Consider the following 20260-nt stretch of genomic DNA (forward strand, 5'->3'; position numbering starts at 1 on the left):
ATTGCAAAAATAAAATAATTTTCTATACTAATTATTACGTTTTGTTGAAGGTCAATTTTGTTGATGTCGAATCTGGGTCTTATCAACATCTAATGCTTATCGCCGTTCCATGGGAATTTTGCAAATTCGCATTCGTTTCGTATGGAAGATGATTGTCGTGGTAGTATTTCGCGGCATTTCTTAACGTAAACATACCTTTGTTTTGTAAAATCGAGTTCTACGATGTTGAGTTTCGGGGTATCATTTTGCCTGTGGGTAGTCCTGCTAAGGAACACAATTGAAACGAGTGCAAGTGCGGCCAATATTACAATAATATATCGGGACTATTTGCAGAATATGGTCGAAGCGATAGATATAAGTACTGATCCATGTGACAATTTCTTCCTCCATGCCTGTGGCAAAATGGACTTTAACGTGACGACTGAAAAAGATAATGGATCTGAGGAAAACAACCAGCGTCAACATATTCCACCGTTTCTCTACAATCATCAGGATTATTATGAATTTTTCGAAGGTCATAAATCGAAATTCAGTACTAAAGCGGGAATTTTGGTGCGAGATTTATATGATCTGTGCAAAGAGGCCCATGTTGATAAAGTTAGCCCACGTCGCATCTGGCTGTATATGATTAACGACATTCCCTTATTGGAAACCGACCGCAGCCTATTGCGCAAGTGGCCCTTTTTACAATATCAATGGGAGACATACGATCGACAATTGGACTTGAATTGGCCCCTGTTGGCAGCGGAATTTGCTGCCCATGGTTTTGAGATATTTTTCAATATCTTCTTTGCCGAAAATACCATTTACATTACACGCAATAAGGACTTCCTTTGTCCAAGTTTGGACGAATTCGAACATTCTCTGATGCCCCTGCTGAGGCAAAGAAATGCTCAAATTGCCACAATTATCGGAACGGAATTGTGGCACTTCTGTCGTCAGTTGAAAGGTGAAATCCCTCTGTCCCAAGAAACTTTGGAAATGACTGACTTTCTGTTGGATCAAACCATGAGCGATTTTCTTCAGCGTTACTTCGCACGTCTCAATCTCACGGGTGAGGATATAGAGCAGGCACGCAAAATCGTCGTCAACGTCCATATTTTAAGTGAAATGATGGCAATATTGAAAGCCACAAATCCGCGCATTGTCTACAACTATGTTGTCTGGCATGTGTATCAGCAGCTGCTGGCAATGAATGATTGTTTTTCGCTGACAGATGAGTTCCAGTATTTGTTGCAAGCCGAATATTGGCAGTGGTCCGCCTTTGAAGATCATTTTCGACGTGAAGTTGCCATCGCAACATTTCTCTTTCACACCACACGTTTTCAACGGTATTATCGCAATGGCATTACCAGTTCATCGGTGGATCGCTTATTACAAAATCGTTCACAGCGAAAAGATCTTAACATCGAGAGATCCATACGCAATTACGCCAAAGAACTTCAAAAGGAGGAGAAATATTCCGCCATATATGATACAATGGACTTAGCTAACAAATCCCATAAACCGAAATTCTATACAAATCTTTTGGAAATTAGACGGCTAACGATTCGCCATTCTTTCTATAATTCCTATGTGGACCTGGAGGATATGAACTTTTTCCAAGAATTCATTAACTTCTGCATTCTTTTATTGTTTCGGCCACGACTGCACTACTTCGCCACCTACGACCGGGAAATGTGGAAGAATTCGAAATTGCTTCACAGTTCAGATGGTTTATTGACGGCCATGGATTGCTTGGACCGACAAAGTCTTCTGCACGTCGACGACTATGGCAAACTCTTTGAGGGTCTAAAGGCTGAACATGTCACAGATATATACAATTTCTATACATCCTTTATGGAATCGATGGCCGACTATAACTTTTGGCTAGAGAGTGAAAATTTCGCCATGGCCGAAGATTTTATTTTTGAATACTTCCATTTGGACTCATCGCGCATAATGTACTATGCGGTAGCTCAACAATTATGCCAACGTAATGATGACCTCTATAGCATTGTAATCAATCGAAGTTTCATGAATATGCAGGAATTTCAGCGGGTGTTCGAATGCGCCGATGACGATCCGATGAATCCGCTGACAAAGTGTTTAACATAGAAATAAAAATGTAAAATTGAATTTAATCGTAAATTGTTGTTGTTTTTTTTTTAATTTCCGAATCGAAAAACCAGCAACGAATTTGTTCAAAAATTACTGAATATGGTACCATTGTAACGAAACATGTATCTAATGATCATATCAAAGTATAATTTTAAATCGAGCTTCGGTTTATCGAATCATGAATTTATGGTTATTTCGCAAAAGCCAAAGCTCCTTTTATATTAGGGATGATCGTCGCCATGGGAGACACCATCCTCAAGGCAGCATTTTTCCATTTTACTGGGTTTGAGAGCGTTGCCTATGACGATCTCAAATCTCCCCTATCCTGGGAAGTACGTGCATATTTAAAGGCAAGGTCCATGGCTCTCTGGTCGTTTCTGGAATGCCATGCATTGACAATTGCAGAAAAAAAACGCAGCTATTTGACGGGAAGGTACGTTACATACAAACGTGTATGAGCCACTTTAGTTATACAGGATAGGTCAGTTCTACACCAAATGCTAAATCTCCACCTGCCTTAAGATTAATATTATGTATAATCTGAGATTTAATTCAGATTAGAAAAAATAGACATACTGATGACGATTTTGACAGCACTAAACAATGTAATTGTATCGCCATACTTTTGTGCTTCATGATCACTTCTAAGTCTTCAAAGTAATTCTTGAAAATAAAAACAGAACACCATTCAATATTTCAGTCAATAAAAAAATAATATTTTTTTTAAATATTTTATTGCTTGTATTTACAATAAATTTGTTGTTTTCTCTTTTAGTTGTATTCACAATAAATCGAGTTTTGTTAATAGTCTATAAATTATTTGACACACTCTATCTAAGCTTATAAATCTATATATATTATTTAAACTAATCTTAATTATATAATAAAAAATATTAATCTTAGTCTTCTTCGTTCAGAACATTTTGCAATCGGATTAGATATAACAAAAACCATCCGATGGTCACATCACATTCCTGCGTTAAAATCTAACTTATGATAGAAGTGTCTTTGACAATCAAAACGATGGCAATGGCTTCAAAGGAAATATTCTCCACATCAGTCCATTCCTCGATTGACATTCATGGTTTCGAGGAGTGGATAAAGAGAGAAAGAAATACAAATACTACGCAGCATACAGCAGAGTGTGGTATGCCAGTAAGCAATCTTAAGAGTAGATCCTATTACTTAGAAATAATAATAATATTTTAAAATGTTTGTAATTATTATGAAATTGTTAATGCCAAACAAGTTATTTTGATATACAAAAACAAATGACTGAGAACAAGGATAATTAATGTTTAAATAAATTAAGAAAGCTTCTAGTCGCAATGCCATCATGACAGGGATTCCACTGAGGCAAATGCAGAACAAATAACGAAATAAAAAGCAATTCAACTGCGAAGAACCTCAAAATGTTATAACAATAAAATTATGAGAGAGAGAGAGTGGAAAAGGATCAAATGATAAGGAAGTAAGTTACGGTGAAATATGAATTATTTTTTAGTTGAAATCGAAATGAAGAATAATTGTAAGTACACCTAGAAATATTTTGGGCGATAATAGAAATTAGAAAAATAGTAGAATCTGTATTCCAATATTTCCATGGGAATCATATTCAAATTTTATACAAAAATTATTACAAATACATTGTAATAATAAATTGTTCCATAAATGTTTTATTACAAAAATTTTGTATGTGTCTTTAATACCGCTTGAAATCCAAAAAAGCCTAAGTGTTTTAAAATTGGAAAAAAATTATGGATCCTGCAATTCGATTCGAACTCAGTAATTAAATCCTTACTAACTCTCTACAATGATTGGTATGTTTGTGAAAACAGAAAAACTATATATATTTTTAACTTATTCCGAACTACTAAAAGTACGTGAACGACTTAAACGCCGTGCGGCTGCCACTATGGCAGCTGCTTCACTATCTCCAGGCATTTCGGGTAGTTTCAATATTTCGTTCAATTTCGCCTTCAACACGGGGGTTGCTGGTCTTTCCGATGGATCAGCTGAAAGCATTTTCTTCAACAGCTCATACTCATTGGGATGTTTGTGTGGAAAATCCTTGGGATATATGCCATCACGCAGCGATCTCAGTGTCATTATACGCTCCATTTCGGTGCCGAAATATACAAGTAGTTCGAAAAATATCAAACCTAATGAGTATATATCGACCTTGAAGTCATATGGAAGTCCTCGCAGCTGTTCGGGAGACATATACAGATGGGTGCCAACCTGCTGCGTGTGGCGGGCACAAGAAGGCATTCCGGTTTTATCGCCACATTTGGTTACCATATTTGGTATATCAGCCATATCGGTTACAAGACCAAAATCGCCGATTTTAATTTGGCCCTCCTGAGAGAAAAATATATTACTGGGCTTGAGATCACGATGAATGAGGCCTTTGTAGTGAACATAGTCGACTGCATCAACAATCTGATGGAAAATACTGGCTATGTATTCCGAGCGATTCTCGGTGACATTGTCTCGGAGCCAATCTCTCAATGACTCTTTGCGACACAGCTGCATTTGGATGTATAAATATACTTTATTTTGTACAGGCTTTGCTGTGTGCGTAGCCTGTAAAAGTTCGCGACAATTATTATTACTCTCTCCCGTACTTATATTCAAGGCCAAGTCTTTGGGTCGGGGTTTCTTACGATTGCGAGCCTTGTACACATTATCATCGTCATCTGCATCATCATTATCCTGAGTTTTATCATCACCATTTGTCGAATCAATAAATTCAATTTGAAATGAATCCGACAATTGGGAATAGTCAATGTTACGTTTGTTCCTTCGGTCTAAACTTATATCAGTGGAATTTGTGTGGATATCAATAGATATGGCGCCATTGTGAGATTTTTTCTTCGTTGTCGTTGAACTTTCATCATCGCTTTCGCTTTCACTGTCCTCTTCCCTCATGGCCAACGATTGTGACTCCGAGCGGAAAATAATACAAGAATCCTCATCCTCGTCTTCTTCATCTAGGCCATTCAAATGGTTGTTGTCACATCCATGATCAGAACTGCAAGCGGTGGAGGTCATAGAATCCATCCATGATTTCAGTTGTTGTTTCTTATCGATGGGAGTAGGTTTGAAAACGGAATGTGTATCGGTTGGTGTTTCGATTTGGATAGATGTTGACATCTCGTTGGCCAACCATTTGCTGTCTTCTTCCTCTTGCCAACCTGGTGGTGGTTTTTCTACCCATGACTAGTGGAAATTGAAACAATTAAATTAATATTAAATGAAAAATACAAAATCCATTGCGTACATACCTGGAAGTAACGAACGATATTTTGATGTTCACAATTGGCCAGAGTTTTCACTTCTCGCATAACACGAACCCGAGACTCCTCCTTATTGGGCAGTGTTATGCGTTTTATGGCATATCTGCAGTCATCCAATTTGTTCTTGGCTTCGAAAACAACACCAAACCCGCCACGGCCTAAACACTGCATCAAATCAAAATCGCTTTGGAAACGAGATGTAAAATGTTCGCCAGAATGTGAAGTGGATTCGGATAAGGAACGATGGGCACCATTAGTGCTCTTAGAATTGGTATTGGTGTTAGTGGTTGTGGTTTGCGGAGTGCTTGTGGTAGGTCCCAAAAGTGCAGCCGTAGATGATTCCGTTGCTTCAATGCCCGTAGGCACTGGTATATGACGTTCAATGACTACTATTTGGCGTTCACGGTTTCTTTGTCCTATGAAAAGATTCATCAATATTGCCGAGGTGAAGGCAATGACCACAATTTCTTTCCACCAATACCACAGTGAGAGAATAACAACTCTCACGGGAGCATCAATATCATCTAAATTGAAGCCTAAATCATCATCATTCGTATTATTGGAAGATGTGGTGTCCTTATCCTCGGCATCTTTTATAGCTGGCAAACCACCTTTTTGTTTACTACTATTCGAATTGCAGACAACATCGTCTTTGCTTTTTTCCAACTCTTTATCTGTGTACAGATAGAAACCATTGCCATTAACATATTCCGAAGCATTCAAAACAGATTGTGCCGACAAGGCGAACATCTCATCATCATAGGGTACCAATTCGTTGCCACGAATCTCGGAGCTAGCCACGTCTTGGGTATCACCAGCACCGGGAACAATTACCTTGTCGCCATTTTCTTGATATATGACCAAGGAGTTGCTACTGGCTGATATTGGTCTCCACGGAATTTTCGGCATTTGAGAATCTGCCATTATCTGGGTATATAGATTGGATTGATCAAGTATTTCCTTGCGCAAGCTAACAGATTCCTACAATTGATTATTAGAAAACATCGTTAATATGAAGTTAAATAAAATAATTGTTTAAAAATATATTTAGCTTATAAACTATTATTAAAATACTGGGAATAGCCAAATTAAAATAGAAATCATATTTGTTTATTTAAATACTGTTTCATGAAAACAGATGAGAATTGTTAGAATCGTTCTAAACTATTAATATCCGTTAATAAGCTTTACTGAGCCCGGCTAAATTCGATTTATTTGTATTAGATTTGTTTGTCCCAACTCAAAAATATATAACAAATATAAGATTAAATATTAAACAAAAACTTCTGAAAGTATTTCATTTGATCATTCGAATTTACCTTAATTTATTTCACACCCTCTCACCTAATCAATATTTACCTGTATGTACAATTGTTTGTCATACATCCCCACATATATGGATGGACTTATTGTGGGTGGCGGCATTTCATAGACATTATCATCACGATTCCACAGCCACTGGGCAGAGCCAAACATATCAATTGACTCCAATTTATCAGATGCGCTAATTTTCCAAGCACTAACAATGGGATGATTAAACTAAAATAAGAATAACACAATTAGTTTGCACGATTTATACCCTCCTCCAGAGATGATCACAAATTATTATACATACCTTATACTTCCAAAGCATTACCGATGGATCCAATTTACTAAATGCACATATAAGACCCTCGGGTACAATAACCTTGATATCCAAGTCCAACATGGCCATGTCAATGTCACTAAATTTACGATCATGACAATCTTCCGAACGCACCAAATCCAATTCATGTTGGCCCACACTAAAATTCCAACGTTCAATACCCGTGCGAGTCTCAATCGCACGTACAGTTTGTGTTAAACGTCGAATTACGATGACATCATCCACCAAGGGATCATGGTCATCCATAAAGTTGGGTGTACGATATGCTCCATCGTCATTCTCATTATCTTCATCTTCTAGGGGTGCCATAATATTCGGATCGGGACCGGTGGAGTTGGCACAACCATCCATTGAACATTCGTAAATCATTTGACCTGTACGTGCTGAGACACCATATGTTCGGGTTTCTTTTCCTCCAGAAATTACCAAATCATCAGAAAACTTGGCCGAAGAACTTAGCAAGTTGTCGGTGGTAATGGGTATCGGGTCAATTGATTGTCCATCAAATTTGTAGATGCCACCACTCAGCGATGGTATCATGCGTACGAATTGTCCATTGTTTGTTAATTCTAAGCGATGTATGCTCGACGATATCAATGGGCCTGGCCCTGTGGGTATGCTCCAGCGCAGTTTGCCACCTTTTGTGATGTCCAAAGCTGAGAGACGTCCATCTAGCGTACTCACATACAGTAGTCTGAAATATTTAAAAGAAAGATATATTTAAATATTTGCCTCATTTTCCTCTAAGAACAGACTTGATTATGAAATTTGTTAAACAAATTGTGTCCATCGAAAGATATTACACTGAATCAATGAAATGGCTGGTCCCCACACATGCATCTTCTCGCTTATAATGGTCGCGTTGATAAAACATTGTCAATAAATGAAAATTAATTACAAACAACAATAAAACAGATAAGACGTCACCATAAATGATAATAATTATATTCTTCGGCAGTATAAATGCAATATGATCGATACACAAGCAAAATATCTATCGTCGTCGTCCACTACACACTCACATAGATGTGGAAGATAGCTCTTTTTGATCTTTCCCTGTTGCTGGATAAATTTTCATTTATTTCGAAATTGTTTTACATAGGAAGAGAATTTGTAGACAATTTTTTGAGTGAAAGAATTTACTGAAAAGTATGTTGGCACTTGTTTTAACAGGAAAGAGGTTAGAATTTCGAAGCAGTAGTAAAAAGTAAAAAAAAATTCACTACCCATTTAAGTATCAGTTATAATAGAAGAAAGTTGATTTATAAAAAAATAAGAAAAAACAAAGAAAGTCACCAAAACCTTGAATATTAATATCAAAGGACAACAAGACACAAAGGATAATGACGACAACTATGACAATGAATCTATAATTTCTTACAGAAGCAGCGCTACAACTTGTCAATCAATAAATCGTATCAACCCGTATTAGAATTTAGATAAAGACACAATTTCATCTCGGCTTACAATGCGGCGAATTTATGATTAAAGAGAAAGCATTAATTCGTTCGTACATAATATTTTGTTTTTCCAGAAATCTTACCGTTTCTGACAGAGAATTTGTCGTTGGATTTAGATTAAAATATTAAAAATATATGTATCCAAATATAATGGCAAAATGGACACATAATCAAGGTAATAAAATATGCATCATCATGTTTTTATTAAATTGTGTAAATAGCTCACAATTTTAAGTTAAAATTTTTATTGAAATAACCAATAATTGTATTATTCAAATAATGATGATACAAGTTTTGAAATTTGATATTTTCTCTACTTAATTTCGAAACGAAAAACAAAGCAAAAAAATTTGTGCTCGTGAAGCTGATAATTCTTAAACCACTAGAGTTATATCGCACAAAAAATATGCTGCTCTTAGCAAGTAAAACAACTTCACAAATACAAAGTCTCAGTAAACTTTTTAATTATGGCCACAAAGGGTATATTGAATTTTATAAAAAACGGTGTACATTTTTGAAAGTAATTTTAACAATTTTTTGAGGAATGTAAAATGAAAATACTCTCATGAGGTTAACTTTCATTGGGTCGGGATTCGTATTTCGATATATATTTTAAATTGTCTACTACTATCGTCTGAGAAAATTAAAAATTGCACTATATACGCTTAGGTTGAGCATACCGAAAATTGGCAAATTGGCATTAGGGTCTTGAGCATAACGAAAATTGACAGATATCTTTTAAAGATAGTTATGTTAAAACATATATTAAAATTTCCCACTAAATGATATTTTATTAAACTGAAACCCCGAAATTCTTGTTTGAAAATTTCGCTAAAATATATAAAATGGACAACCCGGGATACTGACAAGGACAAAATAGAATGGAAAATTGAAAAATATGGACTTACATAATTTTTTTACAGAGGACACAAAAAACAGCCAACAAATTATTGAATAAACATTTTTGAAAATATATAAAAGCAATGTTAGCTCTTACTAGCTTAAAAATACATGTTTGAGGAAATGCTTTTCGACTTATTTATAGTTAGTATATTTTGGTATATATGGGTAAATATATTTTTCTTAAAACGTACCTCATTATTTGTCTCACGTACCTCAATGGAATATTACATGTGTATAACAACAACAAATTGGATAACTCCATTTGTATGCCCTCAACCGTTTGCAACACCTCGAATTATTCACCGGAATACTCTGGAATAAAATTCTATGTCGATTAATGCGTGTTCGTCTGTTTGTCCGTCTGTTGAAATCATCGATCGCAACATTTAAGATAGAAGTCTGAAATTTTGTACAGACATTGCTAGTACTCCTAGGTTTTTTGATGTCCGTGAAGATAAATTTAAAATTTAACTAGCAAAGGCACAAACCACCAAACTTTTTCGGTGGTTCACATAGGGTTAAGACAGAGAGAGTGAGAGAATGCGAAATTGCAGAACTAAATCGAGAGAGAGAGGGAGTATGTGAGCGTAACTGAGAATGTGCCACAATTTGCAGAACAGAATTGTGCGCAGTATGTGAGCGTATTTGACAATGCGCCACCAATTTGCAGAAATAAATTGCGGCTGGCCTTATGCAAATTTCATATAAAATACCCCATTGTAAAAAAATTAAGGGTTCGGGGTTGAGAGGGGGTCTAAGAGTATTCTTCGGAATATGTGGAGTTTCGGAGATGGGAATTTTTCAGATTTTCTGACTTTAGGAAAATTTCCGATAAAATGGGCCACTGTAAAAAAATTAAGAAGGGTTCGGGGTTGAGGGGGATCTCAAACGAAAGGTCTAAGAGTGTACATTTAGAATATGTGGACCATATAGGCAAAAAGAGTTTCGGAGATGAGGTGGGCTCAAAGGTCTAAGAGTTTCGTTTGAGCCCCCCCTCAACCACGAAACCTTCTTAATTTTTTTACAGTGGCCCATTTTATCGGAAATTTTCTTAAAGTCACCCTAAAATTTTTCAGAAAATCGGAAAAATTCCCATCTCTCAAACTCGTGTTGCCTATATGGTCCACATATTCTGAAAGTACACTCATAGAACTTTAATATGAATTTATCATAGATTTTTATTGCAAATAAATATTCTTTAAAATCAAATTTTTATCCTAAACCAAAGGCCGACGTTTGGGCCTTTTAAGACATTATTTCTGCTTCATATAAACAGAAATAAAATGAAATTTGGCTAGGAGGACAATTTTTTTCTTTAAAATTACACTTTTACTAAATCGGAGTCCTTCGGAAGAATTTAAGGACTGGAAAAATAATTTTCGTAAAAATCGTACAAAATTGCATAAAAAGTCGGGATAAATGTATAGGAGGTGATGCAAATGTGGTATACCCATTTGTTTTTATATTGCCAAATTTTTATTTTTTATCCGATTAAATTGAAAATTTACACTTAACATGCTACATGTGTTGTCTTTCCATGTATCAATTTGAAAATAATATTATTCTAACAATTTAAGAGATATTTGAGAAAATATTTTAAATCCCATAAAAAGTGATTTAAAAAAAGTGCAGGTAATGTGGTATACCACATGATGTTAATGTGGTATAGTATAATTTTCACTTCCAATTGATATCTTATATAATTTATTGTTTTTAATGAATGCGGCCTTTTTTCATGCAGAATCAAGGTATACCACATTACCTACACTTGTGTTTACTGAAGAAATGTCTAGTTTTTTTCCAAATTGGTGATTATGTGGTGCAATCGCGCATATTATTTGATTTTTAGTTCATACTGATTATTTTAATGCTTTAGTAATAACGATTAAAGTACATCCGTAAAACAAAAAATTATTTTTAAACTTCAACCGAAAAAAGTCAATTTCATGAAAAATTTAATTTTTGGTACTGATTCTCACCGTGATTTAAATAAATTAAACAGGTCATTGCTATCTTATTTTTTTGAGAACAGCAAACTATAGAACATGTTTCAGTTATTCTAAAATTTTCAGTTTACAAAAAAAGTGACTATACCACATTACCAACCTATACCACATTTGCATCACTTCCACTATACTATATAAAAAGGCAAATAACACCGATGAATACTTTTAAATTAAGTCTTTCTTGTATTTAAAGCATTTAATAAAAATAAAAGCAATCTTCATAGATTGTTCTATTATTAAAGTAACACATTCTCAAATAAATATTCTGTTATATTATAGTCAATAGAAGTATGCATTTCATTTCATTATCTTAGCAATGCATTTTTACAACAACAGTTGGAAGATTTCTTTCTTTTAACTTTGGTTATTATGTAGAGAATTTTGATTAGATTAGAATTTGTCATAGTTTTGCTTTACATTTAATTTCATTTTAAAATTGAATTTACTTTTGTTATCATCAAAAGGTATGTTCTAAATACTGATAGCATTGGTTGTATGTTTAAAACAACGGAACAAAGAATTCCTGTAAATCCAAACTTTATTTTTACACAGTCACCGATTACAAGATTTGTATAAAGTTGCAGAACAGTTACATTGAGAAATTTATTAACGTACCAACGAATGGATAGCAGACAAAGAAAATATATCATCATTAAAAACAAAGCAGATGGATATTTAAAGGGGAAGTTATTGAAAGGGGGCCATGAAGATTTAAACATAGACTGGTGTTGTGTATATAAGTAAATATCTCATCAATCTGGCCAATTACATTAGCTGACAAAAAATATTAAATTATATTAAAAACATTTTAAACATAACATCCATCTCTATTTTGCTTAATCTTTCAAAAGTAAACTAATCTTTTGTTTAATTATATTTCATAAATGAAAACAAGATAAGACAGCTGTAGGGCTGGCTAAAAATGACTCATGCATTTATACACACCCGGTCAACGCCACTTAACTGTAGACGCAAATAAAAATGCAATTGTAAGCAAAAAAATCATTTGTAATATTTTTAATTTTTTGAACTACAAACAAAATCAAAACTTTTTTCATTTAAGTACCACCACACATTTTCTAAGCGTATTGCATCATACAATTGTGGCATCTCTTCTTGCATTCCTTTAGAACAGTAGCAAGCATAAATTTGACCGCCAAAATGTCAAAAGGGATTTGTACACTCCTCTCAACATCAACTGAAATGGTAATACTGCGCATGAGAACAATGAATTCTGGTTTCTTATGCCATCCAGCCAACCGACGAGTAGCAATATGACACATCATCGATATCTAAAACCCTACATTCTGTAAATATAAAACAGGATTGCGATGCAAACGGTGGCGGTAGGTATGGTACAATGTGTGCACAAACATTCATACCAGTTGCTCTTGTTTATAATGTTTAGAGTCACGCGATGTCTGGTGACAGCTTTTGTTGTTTTTAGAAATAATATAATCATTTATTTTAAAATATTGGAGCAAAACAAAAATGATAAAATTGAAAATGTAAACATAATACAAAAAAGAATGCTCGCTTCTGTATATCGAATGATAACATATGATAGCTAGTTGAGTTTTTTTTATTTTTATCAGAATGACTCATTCTCATATAAGCAAGTAATTTAGGTCATTCTTCTACAAATGCAAGACGAGATTTGAAACATAATCAGTGGCAAACAATGTACCTATATAAAAAATCAGAAAATCGTTAATTGAAAATGTCCTTGGACATTTATATTTTGTATGTAATGGAAAAGAAAGGAACAAATAGACCCATAGTTACCTTTTTGGATATATTTAGAGTTACTCTTTGAGCCAATTTATTTTCCAGGAATATATTGCAATTTTATTTTAAAACTTGTGTGATCTCGAAAAACCATCCGATCCCCATGATACGATGAAGTGGCAAACTGAAGAATTTATAATGAAATGAAAAAAAATCATTGGCTGACAAACCGAGCAAAAAAAGATCGTAAAGTTAATGTGAGCTGTATATATATCTATATATATCGACAAACCAGCCATAGGTAAAGATCTACTTATACAGTATTCCCTGTTTGGAATAATTACATTTATGTCGTCAAAGTTCTTATGGATGGGAAGAATCATCGGTTCGTAGAGCAAGTGTACGATTTCCGGTTTTAGTCCTCAGCTCTGAGGACCAAAACAAGAATGTGGCTAGTATGGAGTTTTTGCATGAGTAGAGGGCAATTAGACCTTACTTAGTACGCTCCTCAATATTCCTTTTCCGCGTTAGCCTTTGGTCAAGTATTTTTCCGAGGTATTTTGCTTCTAAGCAGAGGTTTAAGGTCACTCCACCAAAAAGGGAAGATTTGTGAATTTTGGTCGAATTTACCAGTATCTCACCTGCATGCTGTAGCATGGCCGGTATTATGCCATCTGGTCTAGGGCATTTGTAGGGTTGAAAGATGTATGTCTCGGTTCGAACCATACATATGTCGATGTGTTTGTGGCTAACCGCCATCTAGATCCATGCAACCCGGGAAGTGGGCCTTATCTCTTAGTATTGCCGTCAATTCGTTTAATAACGCCTATAGATTTCGGATTTTTAGAGATTACTTTAGGAAATCTGGCCACTTTGTTATCTCTTTCAATTGATTCACTAAATCGAAACCAAGACATACGTTTAGCCTTCTTAATGTTTTCGCCTTCCTATAAACGTCCCAGTCTCGTCTTACTGCCTTTATTGTATGCTTGGCCAGCAGTATTTCGCTAGGCTGAACCAGCAGTGCACCAATAGTCGGCACTTTAAGGATTTTCGCATTTTACACTTTGCACAATCCGATGGTTCCTTTTGAGAATATGCATAGAATCACTTTTTAAGTCGATTTATACATGTCCGTCCGTCCGTCTGTCTGTCTCTCTGTCTGTCCATGTTAAATTGTAAACAAAGTACAGGTCGCATTTATTATCCGAATTAGATGAAATTTGGCATACGTCACTTATTTGGCCCAAGGACGAACCCTATTGAAATTGGGAAAATTTGGTTCAGATTTAGATATAGCTCTCATATATATTTTCGTCCGATTTAAGGTAAATAGTGCACCAAAGTCCCTAAATATCTTTCGATTTGCACGAAATTTGGCACAGCGCACTGAATTAAGCTTAGAATGATGTGTGCTAAGTTTCGTGAAAATCGATCAGATTTAGATATAGCTCCCATATATATTTTCGTCCGATTTAACACTAGAAAGACTGGAATTTTGTATATACCTATATTGCCTAAAATCGGTCAAAATAACATCATTCTGAAAAAAAATTATTGTGTAAAGAAATTTTTTAAACTTATTTTTTAATGTTGTTGCACTGATCTGGTCATATAAGAAATTTACTTCATACAATAATAAAAGTAGTTTGATTATTTAATATTTCACAAGAGGTCAAAATTACCGATTTTAGGTATATAGGTATAGCACATGTGAATACGGGGAATGAAAGAGGGTGGGGAGCAGCTACTATGATTAATAAACGTAGATCTATGTCACCAAATTTTAAAAAGCTGTATCATAATATACACAATTGTTTTTGTACTTGAAATTGAAAAATGGTCAAAATGACCGCTTTCGGCAATCTAGTGTTAAGGTAAAGTCCCTAAATATCTTTCGATTTCCACGAAATTTGGTACAGCGTACTGAATAAAGACTACACTGATGTGTGTAGATATAGCTACCATATATATTTTCCTCCGATTTTAGGTAAATGGTGCACTAGAGTCCCTATATCTCATTCGTAATGAACTAAGTATAACCTATAAGATAGATATAAATGCTGCACCAAATTCCCCAGGTTGTTGTTGTTGTAGCAGCTAGTACTGCTGTGTATTTCCAATTTGTCTTAATCTGGTTCTGCCTCTAACTCCAAATTCAGAAAGGCTGCGACCTGTATAGGTTGAGTCCAGAGAGAAGATGGGGTTAGGAGAGTGGGCTTGGCTGGGCAATTAAACAGATGTAGCGTATCATGTGGTCCGTTACCACATGCCGGGCAGACATTGTCGACCTCTCCATCAATCCGTGCCCAATACGAATTGAGGCGGCTACACCATCCAGATCTCAGCTGTGCCAAGACCACTCTAGTTTGTCGAGGTAGCTGCTGCTCTTCTGCGGCTATCTCAGGCGGATGGTCATCGAGGATGGTATTCACACGATATTCTTGAACTGCTTCCTCAACTGCGTCCGTGTGAATACTGTTCAATCCTGCTTGATAGGCCTGTTGATCTAGAGGCTCCCTTTTGTATCTCTGGACCTCTCTCTCCAGATCATGGAGATCCTTCCTGACATGCCTGGGTGGTGGGTGCCTATCCATTAGGTAGCGGTTCGGATGGCTGCTCCTATAACACCCAAGCAAGTATTGCATCGACAACATCTTGTTGTGTTGACGCACAGGAAGAATCTTCGTCTCCTCATGCAAGTGGTCTATTGGAGTCATGAGGAGACACCCTGTTGCAGTCCTCAGGGCGGCATTTTGGCAGGATTGAAGATTTTTCCACTGCGTTGCACTAACGTTAGCGGACCACACTGGCGCCGCATAGTTTACCACAGACCGGCCTATTGCCTTATAAGTCGTTAACAAGGTTTCCTTGTCAGCTCCCCAAGTGCTGCCGGCTAGCGACTTGAGAACCTTGTTTCTGCTCCTGACTTTGTCGCAAATAGCTGTGGCATGCGCGGACGACTTGTATAGGCTATCGAATGTGACCCCTAGAACCTTGGGGTAATTAGTGGTCGGAATTGTGGACCCCTCGACCTGCACACTCAAAGATAGCCTCATTTCCGCTGTCCATGTGGTAAACAGTGTGGCCGTTGATTTAGTGGCGGATATTTTCATATTCCTCGACCGGAAAAAATCTGCGATATCTACGAGATAGTGATTCAGCCTCTCGGAAATGTCATCAATTTTTGGTCCTGACGACATAATCGTGCAATCATCCGCATATGTCACGATCTTTATGCCGTCCGGTGGGCGTGGAATTCCAGAGAGGTAGAGGTTAAACAGTTCCGGAGATATCACCCCTCCTTGGGGAACTCCCTGTTTAACTCTACGGGCCTTCGATTTCCTGTCTCTGAATTCCACGTACGACTGGCGTCCACACATATAGTTCACGATCCAACGTTTCAAACTTGGCCGGAGGGTTGTTCTCTCGATGTCCTCGAACAGCTTGGCGTGACTGAAGGTATCAAATGCCTTTGATAGGTCTAGCGCCACCATGACTGTCCTGTTACACGGCCTGTTCTGGTTGAGTCCTTCTGCTATGTGTGTGGAAATGGCGTGGAAAGCTGTTGTTGTGCTATGCTGTTTCCGGAATCCATGCTGATGATCAGCAACCGAGTAGCATTCACGAATGCTGGGGAGTAGTAAAGCCTCAAGTGTCTTGGCTACTGGCGACAAAAGTGAGATTGGCCTGTATGACTCACCTTTGCTGGCATCCTTGCCCGGCTTCAGTAGCGGGACCACCCTGCCCATTTTCCAGGCGTCGGGAACTACTAGGGTGGATAACGACAAGTTGAGGGCTTTGGTGAGATAATCTACTCCTGGCTCATCAAGCTGCTTCAACATCACCATTGAGATTCCATCTGGACCAAGCGCTTTGGATGATTTCGCGTTCCTGATGACATTTGCAACATCCTCCAACGTAAATTGTGGTGGTTCCTCCTCCACCTGAAGAGAGCGTATACGGCGCAACACTCTTCTCTTCGCCCGGTCACTCTCGGGGTGCTCTATAAACTGCCGGTTGAAATAACACGCGCACCTCTTCGGATCTGTCACCTCAACGCCTTTAAACGAGACAGAAGTCCGATCCTCCTTCTTTCCAGGGTTCGAGAGCGACTTAACCGTTGCCCACAATTTACTCACTCCGGTACTGATGTTGCAACACTTCAGATGCTCTAGCCACTTTTTCCGCTTATGCTCGCCGACTAACCTGTTCACTTCCAACGTCAGTTCTCTGACTCTGGGGTTAGTAGGGTTAGAACGGCGAAGCTCATTCGCTAGTCCCGCTGCCTCTGCTGGGAAGTTCGGTCTTAGTTCGGGTATACGACCCGCAGGTATATAGCGAGCGGCTGCAGCAGTGATGATGTCCCGGAAATTCCTTTCTGCTACCCGAGCGTCAGAAGGGATGGGCAGTTCTCTGAAGCGACGATTGGTGAAATTTCTGAACTCTTGCCAATTGGCTTTCCCATGATTAAGGAAAGTACGGCGTTCAGAAGTTATGAAATCGGGTGGTCTGTTGATGGATATGATGATAGGGAGGTGGTCTGACCCCAATGATATGACGGGTTGCCAAGCCACGTCATTCGTCAGACCCGGAGACACGATGGATGGACAAATTCCCCAGGTGGGTCCGATTGGCACCAAATTTTGCACAACTTATAGAAGTTATTATGAGGTAACGTGTTGCAAGTTTTGTTGAAATCGGCTTAGATTTCGATAAAGCTTTTATAAATATTTTCGTCCGATTTGAAGTAAATGGTGTACCAAACTCCTCATGTTTATCAGATATGTATACAAATAATCAAAGGGTATCCGTCTGATATATGCTTTATTGATTTATTGATTTATATAATTTTGTCTCATTGTAAGAAGCAACTCTGTATCTGACCAAATGAAAAATTTAGTATAGGTTGCAGAAAGATATGTTTATGGGTCCAATTTCATTTTACTGATCCTTCAAAAACTCGACGTCTGTTAAGATGCATCTGTTAAATATACCCAAAGTAGTGAAGGGTATCATATAGTCGGCCCCGTCCGACTTTACTACTTTCCTTACTGGTTTATTATTAAAATTATTATTATTAAAATATTTTAATTATAATACATGGTGCGGATTTCGGGAACCTTTTATCCAATTCTCGGCATGGCTAAATAAGGCATTTCAAAGGTTAAAAGAATTTAAGATTAAACATTAACATTTTTTCCAATTTTAAGCCAAAATGATCGAAAAGGTGCTTATTATTCACGGTTTGTTTTTCGGAATATGGTGTGTATATTCTGACAGTACATTTTGAGACCTTTCAATTGATGTGGGTCTCCATACTGCATCCATTTTAGTTTTTGCGCTATATGGCGTTTTCTACACAGAATCGCCACTGTCACTGAGACTTGCAAGGAAAATCTAGAAAGTCCGTTAGGCGAAAGTTTGTTGCTGACTAAGCATCAATACAATCGAATCTGTAGTGCTATCTTCCGTTTTTTATATTGACATAGTTATGTTTAAAATTTATAAAATCTTGGATAATTTCCCTTTCAAATAACACAAGAAATCGTTAAAAACAATAAATAAATAATGGTGTATATCACTGGTACTGTGAACTTACTCAGAAACTTCCATTTCTAAATTTTATTTTTTTTATTTAACTTGCGTTTTCACTTATTAGATCTTAATAATAAGAATTGTTCAAAACCACCTGGAAAGCACAGATGTTTTTACCTGCCAAGTATTAAAGTGGGAATTCCCCACTTTAACCAATTTAAAATATTCAAAAAGGATTGATCCAGACATCGAATAATAAAGTACAATCAATTGCCGGAACAACAACAACAAATGCATATAGCACACTTACACACAAAAGATTTTTTCACAATTTGCAATTAATTAATAAAATAGCCTCTTCAATATAGTATAGAAATATCTAAGAAACAGAAAAAATATTCTCAATTACATTTCAAACATTTATTAGCATGTGCTATTTCATAACGCCGCTGAATAAAATTTCTTAAATTTGTTCAAAATAAATCGGAAAATAACAAAATAAAACCACTCACGGCATGCAAAAATAGCAAATAGCAGAACAGAAAATAACAATAAACCAAACGAATGTGGCGAACAAAACAAAACTCGACAATGATAAGAACAAACACGCGACATACAGACAGAACGTCAGAGTCAGTCTGTCAGTAATATGTATGTAGGTAAGTATGACATCGGCAGCTAGAACCAAGACCTTGTAAGCAGGCAGTCAGTCAGGCAGACAACAAACATATGAAATACGACGCAAGGGGGAGATACGGATAAAATTAATTACTAGAATGTTCTACACACATCGCGAAATTAATGATCATTTGCAAAAGAAAAAATATTAACCAAACGAAGAAGATAAAACAAATAAATAAAAAAATAAAAGAAACTATTGACTACTGTTTCTCAAATAATTTCTTTTTAGCTAAACTTACCTACGACCGATTGTGCGTTCCTGTTTATCATTGCAGAATGGTATGGCTGGACGGAGGTGTTTATCAACAATTATTTGATCGTTGCTGGCCTTCGGGATGTTAGACGACATTGTTGCTTCGTCTGCGGGCGGAACTGGGGGAGGCGGTGGTGCTGGTGGTGAATCGGGAGATGACACAATGGGAAGTTGATGAAGATGAGGATTTCTGTGATCGAGTGTTGCTGTAGCAACGCCGGCAGCGAACATGGACGTGAGAATTGCAAGATGTAGAAGAGATTTGCGACAGTTGTGTACGGCATTCAGCTCATTTTGAATGCCCATAGTTTCGTTCTGGGGAACACGACGATCGACGAAGCACACAAACTCTCTGCTACGACACTACATTCAAACGCGTGTATTTGTTTTTGTTGTTTCTCCACTCTCGTTCGCCTTGTGGGGGGAAACTTAAAACGCGACGAGACAAGTGGTCAAGTGTTTTTCTACGCGATCGAACCGACGGAAAAAACAACAAACGTCACAATTAGGCAAACCGAAAATAAAAACATACACAGAAACGACGAAAAGTTTTCTTTTCCTTTTATTATTATTTATTTAGTTTATTTTTGCGTAGCACCACCACAGCAGAGCTTAGCTAATTACGTGCCTGTGTGTGTGAGACAGAG

General features: G+C 36.8%; 2 protein-coding genes across 2 annotated transcripts; one reads left to right on the plus strand and one right to left on the minus strand.

Moving 5' to 3' along the window:
• The first annotated feature begins 222 nt into the window (after positions 1-222).
• LOC133334349 (uncharacterized) lies at positions 223-2097 on the plus strand. Its single transcript, XM_061542641.1, has one exon. It carries the CDS (start codon positions 223-225, stop codon positions 2095-2097), a length of 1875 nt encoding a protein of 624 aa, XP_061398625.1.
• A 1856-nt stretch (positions 2098-3953) lies between these two features.
• LOC133334316 (eukaryotic translation initiation factor 2-alpha kinase) lies at positions 3954-19952 on the minus strand. Its single transcript, XM_061542610.1, has 5 exons — positions 19600-19952; positions 7015-7738; positions 6759-6938; positions 5388-6380; positions 3954-5322 (listed from the first exon to the last, which is right to left on the minus strand). Exons 1-5 carry the CDS (start codon positions 19917-19919, stop codon positions 3961-3963), a joined length of 3579 nt encoding a protein of 1192 aa, XP_061398594.1. The 5' UTR covers positions 19920-19952; the 3' UTR covers positions 3954-3960.
• Positions 19953-20260: the final 308 nt, after the last annotated feature.

Source organism: Musca vetustissima, unplaced genomic scaffold (genome assembly GCF_032173495.1).
Source record: "Musca vetustissima isolate MV318-11 ecotype Yass unplaced genomic scaffold, APGP_CSIRO_Mvet_v1 utg78745, whole genome shotgun sequence".
Taxonomy (NCBI): domain Eukaryota; kingdom Metazoa; phylum Arthropoda; class Insecta; order Diptera; family Muscidae; genus Musca; species Musca vetustissima.